This window comes from Corvus kubaryi, unplaced genomic scaffold (assembly GCF_017639235.1).
Source record: "Corvus kubaryi isolate FWS band 111438036 unplaced genomic scaffold, C.kubaryi_AGA036_p1.0 37398, whole genome shotgun sequence".
In the NCBI taxonomy this organism is placed as follows: domain Eukaryota; kingdom Metazoa; phylum Chordata; class Aves; order Passeriformes; family Corvidae; genus Corvus; species Corvus kubaryi.
Window position 1 is genome coordinate 6,176,502 of NW_024581137.1, and position 17,645 is coordinate 6,194,146.

General features: G+C 39.4%; 1 protein-coding gene across 5 annotated transcripts in view; it reads right to left on the minus strand.

Annotated features, from left to right (window-relative positions):
* GLI3 (GLI family zinc finger 3) overlaps window positions 1-17,645 on the minus strand; it is a 207,164-nt gene that overhangs the window by 52,551 nt on the left and 136,968 nt on the right. For all 5 annotated transcript variants that reach the window (XM_042043326.1, XM_042043323.1, XM_042043325.1 and 2 more), the window contains 2 exons: window positions 14,673-14,819; window positions 6,764-6,965 (listed from right to left, as the gene is read on the minus strand). In XM_042043326.1, coding sequence (XP_041899260.1) covers window positions 6,764-6,965; window positions 14,673-14,819 — 349 coding nt within the window. The remainder of the gene's footprint in view (window positions 1-6,763; window positions 6,966-14,672; window positions 14,820-17,645) is intronic.

Sequence of the window (17,645 nt, forward strand, 5' to 3'; positions counted from 1 at the left end):
TTTAGATTACCACAGTACAAGACCATGGAGAATAAAGCCCTATACTGCACATATGTGAAGGTCTAGTTCTAGACCTGTTTCAGTAGGGTTACACTTGGACTGAATTTGACTCAGTCTGAATGGAAACAAAGCCTTCATTTACAACATATCACATGTAATTAATTAGAAAGCTTTTAATGCAAGAAAGGCTTTCAGTCAAAGTCAGATTTGCATCTAACTTAGGCAGATCCCAATAAGAGTGATAATAAAACAACAAAACACCTATAATGCTGACAAAATTAATGAACTCTTTATCCTACACATCCTATCATAATGATCTTCTTGCAGAACATAGTTGTGAATGTATTTTGTTCTACCTATGCTACCCTAAACATGTCCTTTTTAATTTCATTAACCAGCATTTGATTGTGTCCTTTAGCACAGAAAAAATTACAGAAATATAAAAACTTAAAACAGTCTAAAACACAAATCAAAGGTAAGAATTAAGTAGTTGGATTTAAGTAAAGGTTAGATACAAATTCTCAGATGGGGTCTTCTCTTTCGTATGCAATTGTCAGCTATCTGGGCATGGAGTTGAGAAATGAAAAAATTGTATCTGCATATGTGACAAAATTATTTTGAGCAGCATGGTGAAGGCTAAGTGGCTATCTTTAGCTCCCAGTACGCTAGAAGAATGAGCAATACTGATAGCAAGATGCATATCGATACTGAAAGGGAGTCAGAGCTACTCATACACTGGTTCTAAATTAACTGAGACAAATGACAAGAAGCACTTGCTTGTCTCAATGCAGAATTCAATGAAGGAATGAAAATTTGATCAACATAAAGGTATGGCAAAAACATGTTAAAACAATTGGCTGGGGAAAAAACACAGAAAATCATGATGCATTTAAATTGCTGGTCCTCTCCTGGAATATTATTGCGTGTAATAAGAAGGAGACTTTCAGACAGTATCAGCAGAAAAGACAATGCAAGAACTCTAAAGAGCAGACTGAAAACAACATCAGAAGGGAGATGAATAAAAGGAGACATAATAAGAATATATAAAATATTGAATAAAGAAGGAGGATTGAGAACATGAGGGCTTCCTGTTTTATGAGACACTGTTAAATTCAAAAACTGGATAATTTAAACCTGATAAAAGGATACTCTTTCCTTTTTTTTAATAGAGGGTATAATTAGACTGTTGGGCTCTCTGCTAAAGATACTTTCACATTTCTCTGTTGATAACTTTATGCTTCGTTTGGATATCTTAACTCTATTTTTATTTTTCTCTTGATTTTCTCTGTGTTTGCAAAGGAAAACTGGAGAAATTAATAGCTAGTCACTTGTCTCTAGATACAACATAGTGCAGGGAGGAGGGCACTGACTCATTATATAACAAGCATTCTATACAAGGAGCTTAAATGAGATGAGGAAATAATTGAGAATCCAATACCTGCTTGCAGAAGCACAATTCTTGTCTTCCTCACTGATGTTAATCCATTGCTGTCTAAGCTCACCCTACAAACCTGGCTATTCCTTTCTAATGCTCTTTGTGAAAGTATCCTTGCCACCATTCCCTGATGCTTCAGATCAGCCCAGAGCAAACTGACAGGGGCCAGAACAGCCAGGGTGTGCTGTAATCAACCACACCATGTTTAATTGCTCCTTCATGTTCTGATACTCTCAGGGAAGCAGGGCAGAGCATGCGGAAAAAAAAAGTGCTGCTGTGCTTTCTCAGTTTCTTTCAAACCTTCGAGGAGATCCCAAAGGACTCTTGAGCTCACATGAAACTGAATTTTCACAGGTTATGGCTAAGTTATATTCACAGTTAGATATGCCTAGACCCAAAGAAAGTCTCTTGTAGTAGGTGGAACTACTGACTTAAACACCTTGGATCTGACAGGGAATTTGACTCATTTTCTGAAAATTGACTTTGTAATTTCGGTATCACAGCACTGCCAAGGGACTAGAGGTTCTGAATTTCAAATCTCAAAACATGAAGTCACAGCCTCCTGTGTTTATTAAAGACCAGTTAATCTTTTGTAAAGGTTTTGAATCAGTACTCTTAACATCACGGGAAGTGATTACTCCCTCTATACTCACTCTAGACCATGCCGTCTCTCAAAAAGAAGTGCTACTGAAGTGCAAAGTCTAATAATTGTCACAGGTAGCAGATATAACATTAAGTATGTCTTGACAAAAGATTAATAGCAGGGGTGCTGCACTGCAGGACTGAGGCAGGTAACCAAATGAGTAAATGTCAAATGAAGGATTATCCTCATTTAATGCTATTTCACACATCTCCTTTCTGCATAATCTCTCCCAGCTGAGACCTAAACCAGGTGTTTTCAAATGCACAAAGTAGAAGCTCTACCTGGTGTGCTAAAGGAGATCCACTATTAGCTGTCAGCAGGAGTGTCATCTCCTTTTCAAGTACTCAGCCGGTAGTCAGGATACAGCACTACACTGTCAGCTGACAATGGCAAAGCAACTGCCAAGCCGAGCTCTCTCTGGATTATGCTAAACTACTAGTATTTATTATTCAAACTACAGTAGTATCCATGTCAAAGACCAGAGCCCTCCTGTGCCTGGCTTTGTAAAAACAGAGACCAAAATGTGATTTCATCCTCAACATCCCACAGTGCTCATATAGAGTATCCAATGCTGAAAAGCTGTGTGATGCACAGGATGTAATCTTTCAGCCAAGGATGCCTCTTTTTTTAGCCAATGCAAAGAGCAGTGAGGTCCTGGAGACCCTTTCTTAACACAAGTAGTACCTTTGAAAAAATGGGTGTAAAAGAGCATTGATTAATGCCCACAAGATTAAACATACCAGAACAAAACCTGCCCATATCTTCATGTGCTGACTCATCAGCTTTTAGTTACGTGACAGCACACCCCTTCTCCCCTCTGCATGATTCGTAACTCATGCAGTGCACAAGACACACAGTAGCCTTCAGCAAGAGGCCCTCTGGTATTTTTCTTCTCTGTGCCCGGAGTAATGCCTGTAAGCCTTCCTTCCATTGTATTTAAACCATCAGTGAATAAATAATTACTGACACCCTCCTGAGCTTCTCCACTGTGCTCATCACTGTATAATCTAATTGGTTCACAAAACATTAATGCTTTCAACCTCCCTCTGAGGTTAAGGGGAAGGATTCGTTTTGAACAGGAACATGAATCAAAGAAAGATGGAGGCAAAAAGTGTCACTCACTGTGGTTGCCCAATTTCAGGCAAGAAGATCTGGGCTAGCTAACATGACACAGACTATGAAATGTTCAAAACAACTGTCAGTATCTTCAAGTCATGGCTGTGAGCAATTTGACTCCTCTGCAGAATTAAGAGTGGTAGGCTGGGACTCCAGAAAACAAACTGTATCAGTCTGGTGGTCACTTCTGACTAGTTCAGTTTACCCAGCATCAGTCTGGGACTGTGGTGCAAGAGCACAGTCTGCCCTCCAGGCAGCAAACAACCAGGTACAAGGCTCCCTCCTCTTTTAGGCTGCCTTGAACAGGTGAGGCAGTGTCCTGTGGCTCTCACTGATCCACAGAGGATGTTAACTGAAGAAGACAGGGGACCTACAAATACTGTGCAACCCTGAAGTTAAAGATGGTATCAGAGCACAAGCACAAGGGGGCAGTACCTTCATTCTCCGAATGACCGGCTTCTGCATGCTTTATTTTGCAGCCTTTTCTCTCTCTTCAGCTGCAAGTCTATGTTGCATTATGTAAAGGCATTTTGTGCCAACTTGCTTAGCCTGTACACTTTCTGGGCTGACTCCTGTCTCCTCTAAAGACTGCTTTCTGTTTCACAAAACTGTTATGGCTGGACAGACAGCTGAGCCTCCACAGCCTTCCCAAGGAGGTACCAGAGCTGCAGCTGCAGGGAAAGGTCCATCTTTTTCTCTGTGGGCCCTGGACTAGAACATGCTGAGTGATCAGTTTATTTAACACATGCTAATAGAAACCTCTTAAGGGCTTATCACTTGGCTGAATGGGACAATTTCTCAAGAACAGCAAAGATCACATCTACATCATCTAGGCAATGTTCCTGGCAAAGTTTAGCTTCTCAGTAAAAGGTAAGCAACAGTTCTTCTAGTTTCTACAGAAAAATCTCTTCTTCCCTAACTTCATTTTGATAAATTAATAACCTTGCTGATGCTTTTGCGAAATATTCAGCACTAGATAGGTATTTGCCATGAAAAATGCTGCCACGTGTAAAATATTTGGACTAAGTTAAAAGTGATTGGAAACAATATCTAAGAGTAGAAGGATTGTGTAATGTTAAATATAGTTAATGCTACTGATACTATATAAAGTAGAAATCCTTCCTGTCTTGCAATTCCATCTAGTGGCTTGCTGAATTGTACCATTTTCTTGCAGCAACTCCTACGTTGTTAACCTGCAAGTTTAACAACCTGTAAGAAGCTGGGATTTTATGTGAGGAAATGTTTTTTTCTAGACTTTGATCACTTTCTGACAGGATATGAAATGGGATGAACCTATGGTTCTATTCAATACAACAGTTCTTGTGCTGAATGCATTATTTGCAAGACAGTGAATAATAAATTAGGTTTTGCTGATAGTCCTGTTGCTATTTAGTCTTGGAATTTATTAAGGCAATGAAGTGTGGTTTGGGTTTAATACCTTATGTCACTGTTTATTTTGTTTTAACTGTTTTATAAACAGGTTCACACGGGAAAAGTTAAAGGGCACCAACAGAGGCAAGCTGCAAAGGAGGAAGAAGAGGTCTCACTTCCCTTCCTTTTGACTGAGAAGAATGGAGGTGTACATTTCCAACTCTGCATGCATACTCTTATCAAAATGAAAAAAATATCTTAATTCAAAATCACGTGAAATTTTGTATTATGCATTCCTGGGAAGTATGACCAGGAAGGGATGAAAGCTTTGGTCAACCACAGGTTCAGTCACACAAACACTGCTTTCTTCCATGACACCAGTTCACAAGACTCACTGTGAAGACTCCCTAGCATCCTTACTCAGTCTTTGCCCACAACTCCCTCCAGTTCCACAACTTTGTCTTCAACAAAGCCATTCATCTGGCTCTAGCTTTGCTTTGGAAGAGCAAAAGCAGAGAAGACTTACTCCACTGCAGAGACTATGCCAACTTTCATGTGCTATTTGTTTTACCAAAGTTACGAGCTATGGGAAAGGAGTTTAGTTATTAAGTGGCATCCCATCTTAATGACAGTGCAGACAGCACACCTCCACACAGTACAGGTATTTGACAGATGTGGTCCAACTGCTGCCAGCCATTGACATAAATCATATTCCTCATTAAGGAGGTTTGTAATTGGAACTGTGGTTCCATTGGCTGTGAAGCAATATTGCAGAGCTATGACACCGTGCCTGTGAAATACTACACACTACTCAAGTACATCAGAGCTACGAACCACGACTACTTAGAAATGCTTAAAAAGGAAAATACAGCACTTACACTAATACCAATATTTACGGTGCTGTCACTCTCAGAGTTTTTCAGGCTCATAGTTTCTAACAAACCAGTTGCATGCCCCATTTTCCCAAGAATGAAAATCCCCATAGCCAGTTTTTGAAGCTGTAAATGTGTCATTTTTGCCAGAGAGGCATTTCACAGATTTCACAGAATATTCTGAGTTGGAAGGGGCCCACAAGGCTCATCAAATATGACTCTTTAAGTGAATGGACCATACAGGGGATCAAACCCATGACCTTGGTAGTATTTTTGAGCCTTGTCTAAAATGGGTGTCCCATCTCAAGAAACTGCTGTAGGGACTCGCTCCTTTGCCCCATTGCAAATTGAAGGTGGAAGCTACTGTTAAGCCAGGGCCCAGAAGCACTCTTTGAGGCTTATAAATGCAAATCCAGTATTTTCTGACACTTTGGAGAGGTGGGGATTTTTTTTTAGAATACCAAAGGAGCTTTTCTCAGTTAACATAGAGCCATGCCACAAATACAAGAATGTTCTGCAGTTGCATCTCCATTTTTTTCTGCTGCATCTCTTAATTTTCTTCCACTCCCTTTATTCTTTTTACATTATTCCTTTTGTTCCCTCTCCTTGTGCCCTATTTCCTTCCCTTTTCTGTACAACTTCTGTCCAGCTCTTCATTTGCTACTCTGTTCTTCTGCCTCCAGAACAACCACTTCTGACTGTTTTCTTGCACACACAAGTGAAGCAGCCAAGTGAAAATCACAGCATTTCTGATGATACTGTACTTCCTTGGTACAAAAAAAAAAAAAAAAAAAGAAGATTATTTAGCCACAGAATGTCTAACAGAATGTCTAATCTTTCAACACATGAAAAAAAAAATTGGAGACCAACACCCAGAAGTTCAAGCCAAACATTTTAATTGAACAGTACCATATTTCTCTTCTTTACTTTCTGATGATTGCAATGTAGGAACATTTCACTGTCTATCATATCTGTGGCCAGAAGAACCCAAGTGACTTAAGTCACAAACCTATACTAGAGTTTCTTCTCTGAAAACAGATTCCTGGACACACAAACACTCACTGTTCCTGCTGGTCAGATGAATATTACCTGCACTGGACAATAATAGGCCAAAAAGTCCCTTGTGGTTACCTTTCTGAGCAAGAAAAAAATATTTTATATTTTAGATTAAACTCTGATGAACACACATTATAGAAACTGCAAAACACACATATTCACAAAAAAAAATCCCACAAGTTACTTAAAGATGTGAGTATATGTTCACATTTGTGTGTGTGAGACACATAAATGAGAATATATAGTTCAGGTAGAAAATACAATTCTTACCTTATTGCACTTGCAGATAAGTGGCCGTAAGAACCACTGGCTGACGAACTGCTGCGAGAATTATTGAGAATTGTGACCAAGGAATTTGGAGATGTCCGTATCATGGTCTGAAGGTCAAAGCTGTGATCAGACAGGGGGGATATGGACAACGTGCGCTTTCGGCTCGGTCTAGCTGACAACCTCGGACTCGGAAACCTGGCGCCTGTTATGTAAACACAAATAATTATCCACCAGGGTGCTTCACTGGATTTATTTGTTATCAGTGATGGGTAGAGGGAGACACCAGCACACTGTGACAGGCCCACTCTCTTCATTTGTGATCTACTGGCTACGATTGAGGAAAATAGGAAGAAAAATCTTTCTTCCTATGGCTTACCTCAGGGGAGCTCTGTTTATTAATGTGCAAGCAAAATGATAAATGGCTAAACAAAAGGAAAAGACTTTTATGAGTTATCCCTCTCATTTCTGATGATTTATGAATCTGATGGCTTCTTAGACATGCACATCATTAATTCAACCATGAGCAATGAGACAGTGGTTCAGATCTGGGATACCAGCAAGCCCAAACCCACAACACTTTAATACATACAGCCAAACCTATACATGTCCAATACAGTATAGAAATGAAGAGGCAGCTTTTCCTTTGTTGACCGTAATTCTGCCAGGTGGACATTTGATGCAAAACTAAAAATCAGGACTAAAACAAACACTAGAAGGGCCAACTCTATCAGCAGAATTCGAATTTACATTCAGAGCATTACGCTGAGAAACAGTAAGCTTTATTTGAATTTGTCTAAGATGGCACAATATTGTTTTGTTGGGGTCTGTAAGGGCCTACAGCTGCTAAATTTCTTTAAAACTGGAGATTAGGCTTTTCAAAGCAGCAAAGTGAAGGCAAATATACAGATACCACTTAAATAAATTACATTTCTAAATTTTATGTCCTGTTCTGAAAATCTCTACCTCTTCTGATCTATTTTACCATGTCATTCCAACTCTCTGCAGTCCTGACAGAAGATGTATCACCTTAAATTTATTCCCTTTATTTAATTATTTTCTATCTTGGTTGAGAGCAAGGAGAGAATTAGCTTCCCCACTGCATACTGAACAATTTCCTTTAATAGTACTGCTGCTTCTACCTTTTTAATCCCTTTAACCTGTAGTAAAGGACTGAATATTAATGATCCTGACAGCCAGGGTCATGCAGGTCTTGGGTTTGATGCCTACTTTACAGCTACTTCTCCTAGAGTCCCTGACATTCTCTGTAACTTGCTAATAATTCACACTTGGCCACAAGCATCCAGTATAGGTCTGTCTTTCCTAACGTCCTTGTGTCCAGGATCCTGTTTTAGCAGGGTATTTAACCAGGAGAGGAGCTCAAATGACTCTAATTAGACTCATCTCAAGATCAGAGCTGGATTAGAATCTACTATGCTTTCCTTACACACCTGAGTGGGTTTCCCTTCTCTCTGTGCATGCTAGCCAAGATTTTAGTATGGTATCAAGGGCTGCCATTTTATTGCTCTTGTGACTGCTTGATCAGATCTCCATTTATAACCCTTCTCTTCTTCAGCATCTGGGTAATACAGAGTTTTGTTCTTCCTGCTCTGTCTCCAGAATAAGCCTTAGCCCACACAGATCCAGTCTTTCAATGAATATTCAAGCTCTTGATCCATCACTTAAAATTTAGGTATAGCCATTTATTTATTTGTAAAACCTACCACATGGTATTTTATGTAATCTGTTTTATCTCCTTTTTAGGAGCTTGCTATTGTACTGTGTCTGATATTTTATTAGTGCTGTGCTTCACGTCTTTCAAAGGCAGAGATCTTTTACTTGTGCTAAAATAAGAAACAACAATGATCAGCAGCTATAAGAAACTGCAATATATCTAACAAGGAAATACAATATACATGTCATGGTAAAACAAAAATAGTAGTAATTTGCACTTGCATCTTTCATCCACAACTCTTCTCTGCTGACTGTTCAGCTGGAATGAATTAAAACAATGCCTCTGAAGTTAGTGCTTGTAATGTAATTTACCCCAGATGAGGATACAATTCAAGTGCTTTATCATGGTTTTACAAGGGCATAGCTAAGTACAGGCATTATATTCCCTGCAGTGCCCTGCATGTTCTCAAAACTGCAAAGACTTCCCTCCTCCTCCTCCTCCTTGTCCTTTCTGAACTGAACCTGTGTCCTTTACTCCTTGCCTAAGTCACGCTATGGCTCTTGCATGTCTGCCCACTGCTTGTTTCACCTTCCCCTCGCCTGCCAGCTGCTGCCAGGGCATCCCTGTGTCCGCTCTGGATGCACCAGATCTGTGGCCAGTGATGGAGAAAGACACTCCTTACAGCTGTGAGGGGCAGAGCCCGGGCTTCAGCCATGCATACAGTAGTCTGAGGATTCCTCTTTTCCTCCAGGCAGCACCTGGTTCAGGCCCCATAGAGCTCTGGGAATTCGGCGGTCCCCTCCATCTACCTGGGACAGGAACAACTTCCTAAGGGCCAACAGTATCCTGCAAAAAGGGAACATTTCTGCTTCACAGAGGGAGACAAAAGCTGAGACCAGGCAAGAGCTCTACAGAGTCTGACCACAGGAGAGAGGGATTCAGCTCAAGGGGGACTTCTAAAAGTAAAAATACAATTAAATGGAATTACTGTTTTTTCAGATATTCATGGTTTAATTAGGTCTCACATGCCTAAAAATTCTTAAGCATGAGCTGGCCACTCACTACAGGACATTTGCTTAACCATTCATTTAGCATAACATGAGTTTTAGTTAGTATGCTGCTATGAAAAGGAATAGGTCACAATTTGTCAGTGCCTCTGAATACTAAACCAAACTTTCCAGTCTTGCCCAGCATTTATTTTAAAAACAAACACTTCAATATTTATTTAGCAATTTGAGATGTTCATCTGCTCACAGTGTACTCCCACTGAAGTATTACATTCCCTTCTCAATAATACTTTAAAATCAGAAAATGAAGGAGCACTGATTCACTAAAAATCCATTTACCTCTGTGGAAGTGCTGATAAAAAAAATCAGCTTTGGCAAAGCATGCAAATGGAAGCTGACAGTGACGATTTGCTTAGAAATGTCACCTTTTTGGAGTAGACATTATAGAAATAAAAAGTCAGTAGTTGACATTAAAGACTTGAGTGTGCCAAAGAAAAATCCAGCAGATGTCAGAAGAAAAGATCTTATTCTGAGGTGGAGATCAATTCTAAAATAACAGATATCTATCTCCATCATAAATTTCAAAAATGGAATATGCCATCCAGCAAATTTGCCCATGAATTTGATTCCTGAGTTGAAGTTTTTAGCATTGCTTAATCATTTATAAGGCAATCTTCAGACATGTATCATTTATTTCATCCCTTTAAATCAAACTTCATCAAATCTTTTTTATTCCCTCCCTTTAAATCAAACTTCTTTGAACATGTCTCAGGCACTAGTTTTTATTGGAGGCTGTGAACATGGGACACTTGGGGTGGGGGAGGTTTAAAGTCAAACCTTTTTTCTTTCTTTCTTTTCCCTCTGGCTTCTGTTTACAGATGTGTAAAAACTTCGTTTTCACTTTATGAAAGTTTATCATAAATTTTGTCTTAGTTTTCAAAATGATAAATCTGTCATCAGTATGAGAGAAGACGGAATGCCTTTGATACTCCACCCTCATTCTCCAACTGTGCTTGACAAACAGAAACCAAACCCAGTCCAAAGCTTCTCACTCTGGCTTAACTCTTTGGGCTGGTGTTTGGGTCTGGCTGAGATGGCGTTCATTTTTTCCCACCACAGCCCTCACAGTGCTGTGCTTCGCATTGGTAGCTGGAAAGGCGTTTTGGCTGCTCCTGAGCAGTGCTGGCACAGCATCAACACTGTTTTCCAACATTTCCCCCCATCAGTAGGCCAGACGTGGACAAGATCCTGGGAGGGAACACAACCAGGCCAGCTGACCCAAACTGACCGAAGGGATATTCCACACCATATGATGTTAGCTCAGATATAAAGGCTAAGAAAAGGAGGGGGTGAGGAAGCATTCATTATTTACAATATTTGCCTTCTGGAGCAACCCCTCTGCATGCCGGAGCCCTGCTTCCCAGGAACTGGATGGACACTGCTTGCTGGTGGGAAGCAGAGAAAAAAAATTTTTGTTTTCTCTTTGCTTCTACATGTGAAATCTTTCACTTTTGCATGATTAAACTGCATTATCTCAACCTACACGTTGTTTCCCATCTAATTTTCTCTTCCATGGCCAGCTGAGAAGAGGGAGTGATAGAGCAGTTTGGTGGACATCTGGCACCCAGCCACGGTCAACACACCACAGCTGGCCAAACTCTTTAGCTCAGCTGGGTTACTAAAAGTGTCTCTAACGCCAAATGGAGTAGGTCAATGCCAAATACCTTTGGAAAAGAGAAACCTCCTATTCTGAGTGAGGATAGGTAAAAGTTAATCAGTGAGGGTATTAATAATCTGGAATCTTGAAACCTCAGGGAACATGCTTGTGTTCCACTGAACACCATTTAAGAGAGTAGAACATATTTCCCAAGTGAATAATGCAGGTATAAATTCCAAAAGATAGAGATTTTTTAAATTGTTTTAGTCTTCAAGACAGTTTTGGCATACAATACCTTTACAGCCACAACAAGCAATTTCAGTTGTTGCTACTGCGGTACTGTCAATACCTTCCACATCTACTCCACTCCTATTTTGATGCTATACTTAAAGGTAACAAATCTTTTTAGAACAAGCAAGAAGATGGCAAGGCTTGCTCAGGGTCTCTGGCCATCAAAACTGCAGAAAAGCTTTATAGAGCTTTTACAGAGAAAATTTTGGTCCAGTTTTCATGTCACTCAGGACAGGATGACGAAGAATTACAATTAAGCATGCATAATCTTCGCCTTATTCTTCTGCAATGTATTAGACAGTTCATGAACAGTGAAGTTCAGAGCTTCAAGAAGTCTACTGCTCTTTGTGTAAGATTTAACCTCTGATTAACAATTCTCCCACTCCTTTCCCCATCTGAAATCAGTTTTCCAGCACCACAGAGCAAAACAGAAGTCCCCAACCTACAAAAACTCTATGTAATACACTTTGGAACTCAGTGCATTCTGGTGTTGGAATTATTATTTGCACTACAGGAGGGGGTAGAGATTGCAAATTTCTGTGGTAGACTCTGTATAAGCACACAATTAGGAGACAGACTGGCTTCACAAAAGAAGAACAATGCCTTGCTTGTATCCATTTGGTTGTTGTGTGGGATAAATGAGCGGCAGCCTTTCAGTCAGTTGAGTCAACTTGCTCAGAATTTGATAGCAGATAATGAGGGAAACTACTCATGTGTCTTTCTGTTTCCTTTGACAAGACTGGGCAAAGGCGAAAGACTACTTTTAATATCACCATACAAATCTTTAAGAAGAAAGATCCAAACAAATGGCATTGCTTCACACTGATTGCTGCACTTGGTTATTAAATGCATACATGGGAATTCTTACTGGGTTTTTTTTTAAAGTCTTAATATCATCTTCCTGCTAATTGTTTTGTTCTCGTTTCTAATCTAAAAATCTGACAAAGAAGAAAGGGGTTTTCTTTAGCATGATGAATGATAGGACATTCAGATTCCTACTTAATGACAATTAATTTACTGTATACCCATGCAAGTTAAGATAGTTTTAATTAGTTTTTACAAAGTAAAAGGGTAACTTCATACTCTGTTTAGATAAAAGCAGCTATTGCCTGACTAAACACATTCTCATCAAATACAGAAGGTGAGCTGAGTGACCTTACTAGGATTCTATCTTATTTTAATTCTCTATTTACTGTTTAAAAATAACCCATTTGCATAATAGTGCTACACAATTTTGTCTCTAACTCTGAAATAATGCCTAATTGAAAAGTTGCTGGTATAATTAATCTCAAATGTGTGATCTTAATTTTTAAAAACAAACACAAAAATTAAAGTGTGCATTTCAAATGTATCACAGTTAGAGCTGGTGAACACAAATATCCTTATTAATGATGATGTTTAAGTACCTTTATGAATGGGCTGAAATTATGGGTAAAGGTCAAAACATTTCCTCTTAAATTAGAAGAGGTAACATTTTTGGGATGCAAAAGCTGCAATTCTGTGTATATTACAGCATACACAATCTCTACTAACACACGATGTTCCTTCTGCAAATGCCATTATTTGTATGAGTACTGCAATGTCTTCTGTTTTTTCTTAAGTTTTCTGGAATATATATGGGAATCTACCTTTCTAAAGGCTGAATAAACCCATTTGATCAAATCTGTATCCAAGTATGTGGTTTGGTACCACTACTTGTGTGCATTCAGACACACTCTCACAGTAGGAACCAAAACGCTTGCAAATTTAAAATATCCCTGCTCATTGCAAGAGAAATTGGACTACATGACCTTTAAAGTTCCCTTCCAACCCCAACTATTCTAGAATTCTATGATCCTTTTCAATGAAGCCATGCCCATTCATACAAGCTGGGGATTTGCCCTTGTGACTGGAACTCAGCAGCAAATTTACATTACCTGAACCACGCATAACAGAGTTTCCATTCTGCAAGATATTATTAATAGGCATTCAGTGCTTTAGCAGTGTGCCTCATCTCTCCCTATTTCTCTCAAAATCCAGATCAGGAATTACCATATTCTTAAGATTTCAAGTACTGAAGTCTGCACATTAATCTCTGGTTTAAGTCCAGACTACTTGTGTGAGTTTATTGTGTTTCTGCAGTGGGCTCAAGGTATGTTACTGTAAATTTTTTATGCATGCTACCAGTGCAGTGAGACTGATAATACAAAATGAATTTTAAAAAATCCTTCATTAGCAAGGAAACAAAATGAAAATAACCCTCCTTCCCAGTTTCACAACTATCTGTCTTGCCTGATTCTTGAAAAATTATTGGTCAGTCACACTCCAAGGCATGTGTTCTGCAGGGCTAGCTATATGTATCCCTATATGCCCATGCGTTCCAGAGGTAAACCTCCCAACACCCACACTCCTTGAGATCACCAACTATGGTATGCAGCCAACAGCAGGAAGAAGAAATTGCATGTAAACAAAAGGTTTAAAATTCTACAGCAAAACAAGGTGGGCTGATACTATTTTATTGGTCTGTACTACCAAGCAAAAGTCAACATCACCACCTTTTCTTGCCACCATTTATTATTGCCTTCACTGGAAGGAACAGAGTACATCCTGAAAAGCGTGTAAGCATCTATGGCTACAGGGGAATGCTCTGCATAATCCTTTCTCGTTGATCAAAAGAAGCAGTAGCAAGCAGTTTGGAATGGGGTCCTCTATTTTCCTCCTTCAACAGAGAAACAGAGACAGATAAGAGAACTGAAAGATGCTGAATGGATAAAGAAAACTCTTAATATTTTGGAAAACTAAGTCAGGATCCTTGAGAATTCAGCAAACTGCTTCACTTTACAAGTGGTCTCTGGTCTATTGGTCTATGATACACAACTTGTAAGCACAACTAGCACTCTCTAAAAGGTGCAGGGCATGCTCTCCTAACAGAAAAACAGATGTAAACTTTCTCTTAACAGAGAGCTCATCAGAGAATTACTCAGCCTAACTATGAAAGTGAGTTACTGATTGCAAATAGAAAAGGGCATTTTCAAAAGCACTCAAGCCCCACTAGAAATAAAATTTATAACCTGTTTTCAGGAGCAGTCCTGCTCCTCTCCCTACTTTCTTTCAAAGTTTACTTTTAGGCTTGACATAACCCTTGTGCATTTGGCAATCAATTCTCTGGCTCTCCAGCCTCGTGAGGAGGCTTATGTTGACTCCCACTTCTCTGTCAGCATGGAGGCCTTTTGGGTCAGACCGCGAAAAACCCACGTGGTTCCCTTTGTAGGACCGTCTACATTTCTAGAAAATATCACTCACTATCCATGGCGTGAAGATATTCCATATGAAGTGCCCCAGCTCCCGCAGTGGCAGCTGAAGGAATGATGTCTGCATACGGACTGCGCTGGCCTGCCAACAGAGCCATCTGATGATAATATTCAGCTGGACTGACGCCAGCATGCGGAGCTAAAAAAAACAACATAAAAGTACCGTTAATGACGTAAGATAAACAAGAAGGAAAGTTTTATCACATTGCCGGTTTCTCTGGCCATTAAAACAGCTTGTTTATTTTTTAATGTAATGCAATGTCTGCAGTATGCCACCACTGGTCAATATATTTCAACCAGTGGTACTGTAAAGACACCATTCAAAAAAACCAGCAAGACATAAAATATTAATGAGCTTAGTGATCTCATATTTTTGTATTTATTATTAAGTGACTCAAAAAGTGTCAGGCTGACAGCAATGGAAACTAGTATGATTTATTTAGTGACATAAAAAAGCAAGAAACCTTCCTAGCATTTTATTCCCATTTACCTCACTCCTGGCCCAAAGGAATCCATCTCTAAGGTAACAACATGGCTGAACCTCCATAAACATTCAAGTATCTGGAGTCTCTGCCTAGAGGACTAGAAGATTCTCCCTCACCATGTCCCTCTGTGTCTATGCTTAGGAGTAAACAGGGGTAAAGTATGATCCCAGGAAAAATAATAGTTGTCCATGAACAACACAGGGTCAGTTTTTTAAGAGGACAGACTGAAGCCAATAAATGTGACCATCCCATCCTTCAAAGTTCATGTATAAGTATATTTGACACACAAGCCCGTTTGCAGAGTCAAACCCACAGACTGGATAGACTCTACATCCCATCAGTGAGGTTATCGTGATGCAGTCCTCTGCATCATGCACTGCATGCAATGACTGTATTAGCTGTTATCTCATGTAAAAATGAGAACTTCCTGTTCCACTCCAATTTTCAAGCAGGCCTTCAACTAATGGGCAACCCTGGACAAATAGAAAAATTGGCATCACTCTAAGATCATCTCCTCTCAACAGGCTTCAGATGCTACTGAAGGTAGAGGGTCATTTCATGAGCCTCTGTAAGAAGTACTCATAAAATACTTTTCTCCTTCTCCTTGATCCTGACCCTGACTTGCCATGAAACAGGTGGACAGCCCTTCTGTCTGGTCTCTCCCTGTCCCACTTGCAAAACAGTTTACACTCTGGTCACCACAAGATGGTACGCAAGCTTGCCTAAAACGCTTCAGGTTCCTTAGGTGAACGCACTGCACCCCAAGCTGGTACACCAGATTATTTTTATATTCTTTCATATCATTTAATGAGATTTTTTTTTTAATCTCAGCAGCTGAATCTTGAATGAAAACAAAATTTTAGGCTGAAATTCTCTGAATATTGTTATCTACACAGCACTACTAAAAAGACCATTTATACCTTCATTAGAGAATCAGACCCTAAATGCAAACCTTAGAAACAAAGAATCAAGATTTACACTTTTTATGTTCTGAATATAAACAAGGCATTGGAATTTGGAGAAAAGTTTATTCAGCAACAGATTTACTACTACCAAATAAAATGAAAGAATGTGCTTTTGATGTTAAAATGTTAAATCTATAAGGAAGGGTTCTGAAAAATAGAAGTACATCAAACAGGAATAGGAATGGCATAAAAAACGAGCTGAGATAAATTAAAGCTTGCTGGTATTTTTTCCAAATTACAAACTGATTTCACAATTAATTACTATCTTTCCACTTTCTGTGAAATGGTAAAGAAATTATTCAGACCAAATTTTAAAAGATGCATAACTCACACTGAATCACTGATATTAAAGTTTTATGGTAGTAGACAACCATGGTATATTTCCAGACACACTGAAAATACTCCTGAGCTTTCTGACATAAGTGTCTGGGCTAACTAACAATAACATTGGCTGCAAACTTTAAAATTAACTGCTGCAGAAAACATAGTTAACACATAATTGCATTACTAAATGTTCCATATGCCAAGAAATGCTCTGGTGCTCTTTAAAGATCATTCCTTACTACCTCCCTCAAACATAAAAAATTAACCTACTAAATGATGTATTGCGTGAAGGGTAAATGAAGGGTAAACTGGAAGGCCTGCAGCCCTGAATTTTTTCCTGTTTATTCCCGGGTAGCTTCAGCTTTGTTCCCATTTTTCTACAAGTGGAGGCATTTGCTTCTGCACCATAAGCACTGCTGAGCTTCATTTGAGCACTCTCCTCTACACATACCAACAATCCCATCCTTACCCCTGCTCCAAACTTTTGGAGGAGTCCTCAGTCACCCCTGACCCACCAAATCTGCTGGGTAAGGTGAAGTGACAAGAGTTATGTTCTAGATAGTTGTGGCTCCTGGCCATCCCCAGATATGTGAGTCAGCAGACCAAGCCCAGTAGTACACTGATATAATTATCTAACTGTCCTAAAGCAATTAGGGTAGCAAGAGAAATCTCACTATGGCTTTCAGAAGAGGAATAACAACTTCCAAGTTTTCATAGTTCAAATGCTATATGACTTAAGACACTGTGGCCATTATGTTATTAGTACATTATGTGCATGTACCTCTTTAAACCACAGAAGTGTTTTATTTGCATTCTAGCAGTGCTCAAACCATGGTTCAGATTATTTGATCCCAGGAACCCACATCCAAAAAAGGCATTTCATTGTATACCTGATTGATCGTACAACAGACTATGGATTCCAGGGAACAAACTTGAAGCTTTTCAACAGCATGCTGTTTGACTGAGATCTCTTCAATGCCTCAATCAAGTTACTGTATTTTCATTGGATGCTGCACAACACCAGGGCTGTCGTAACTGATCAAAGATGGGCTGTGAGCCTATAGGAAGTGTGAAGTAACATATATTTGTTCAAAACCTGAAGAAAGATGCTTAAGCTAGTAAGTTTAGCATGTCCCCATGACAGATTAAGGCTGCGTATCCAGTCAGCAATCAAAGCTCAGGGAATGAGCA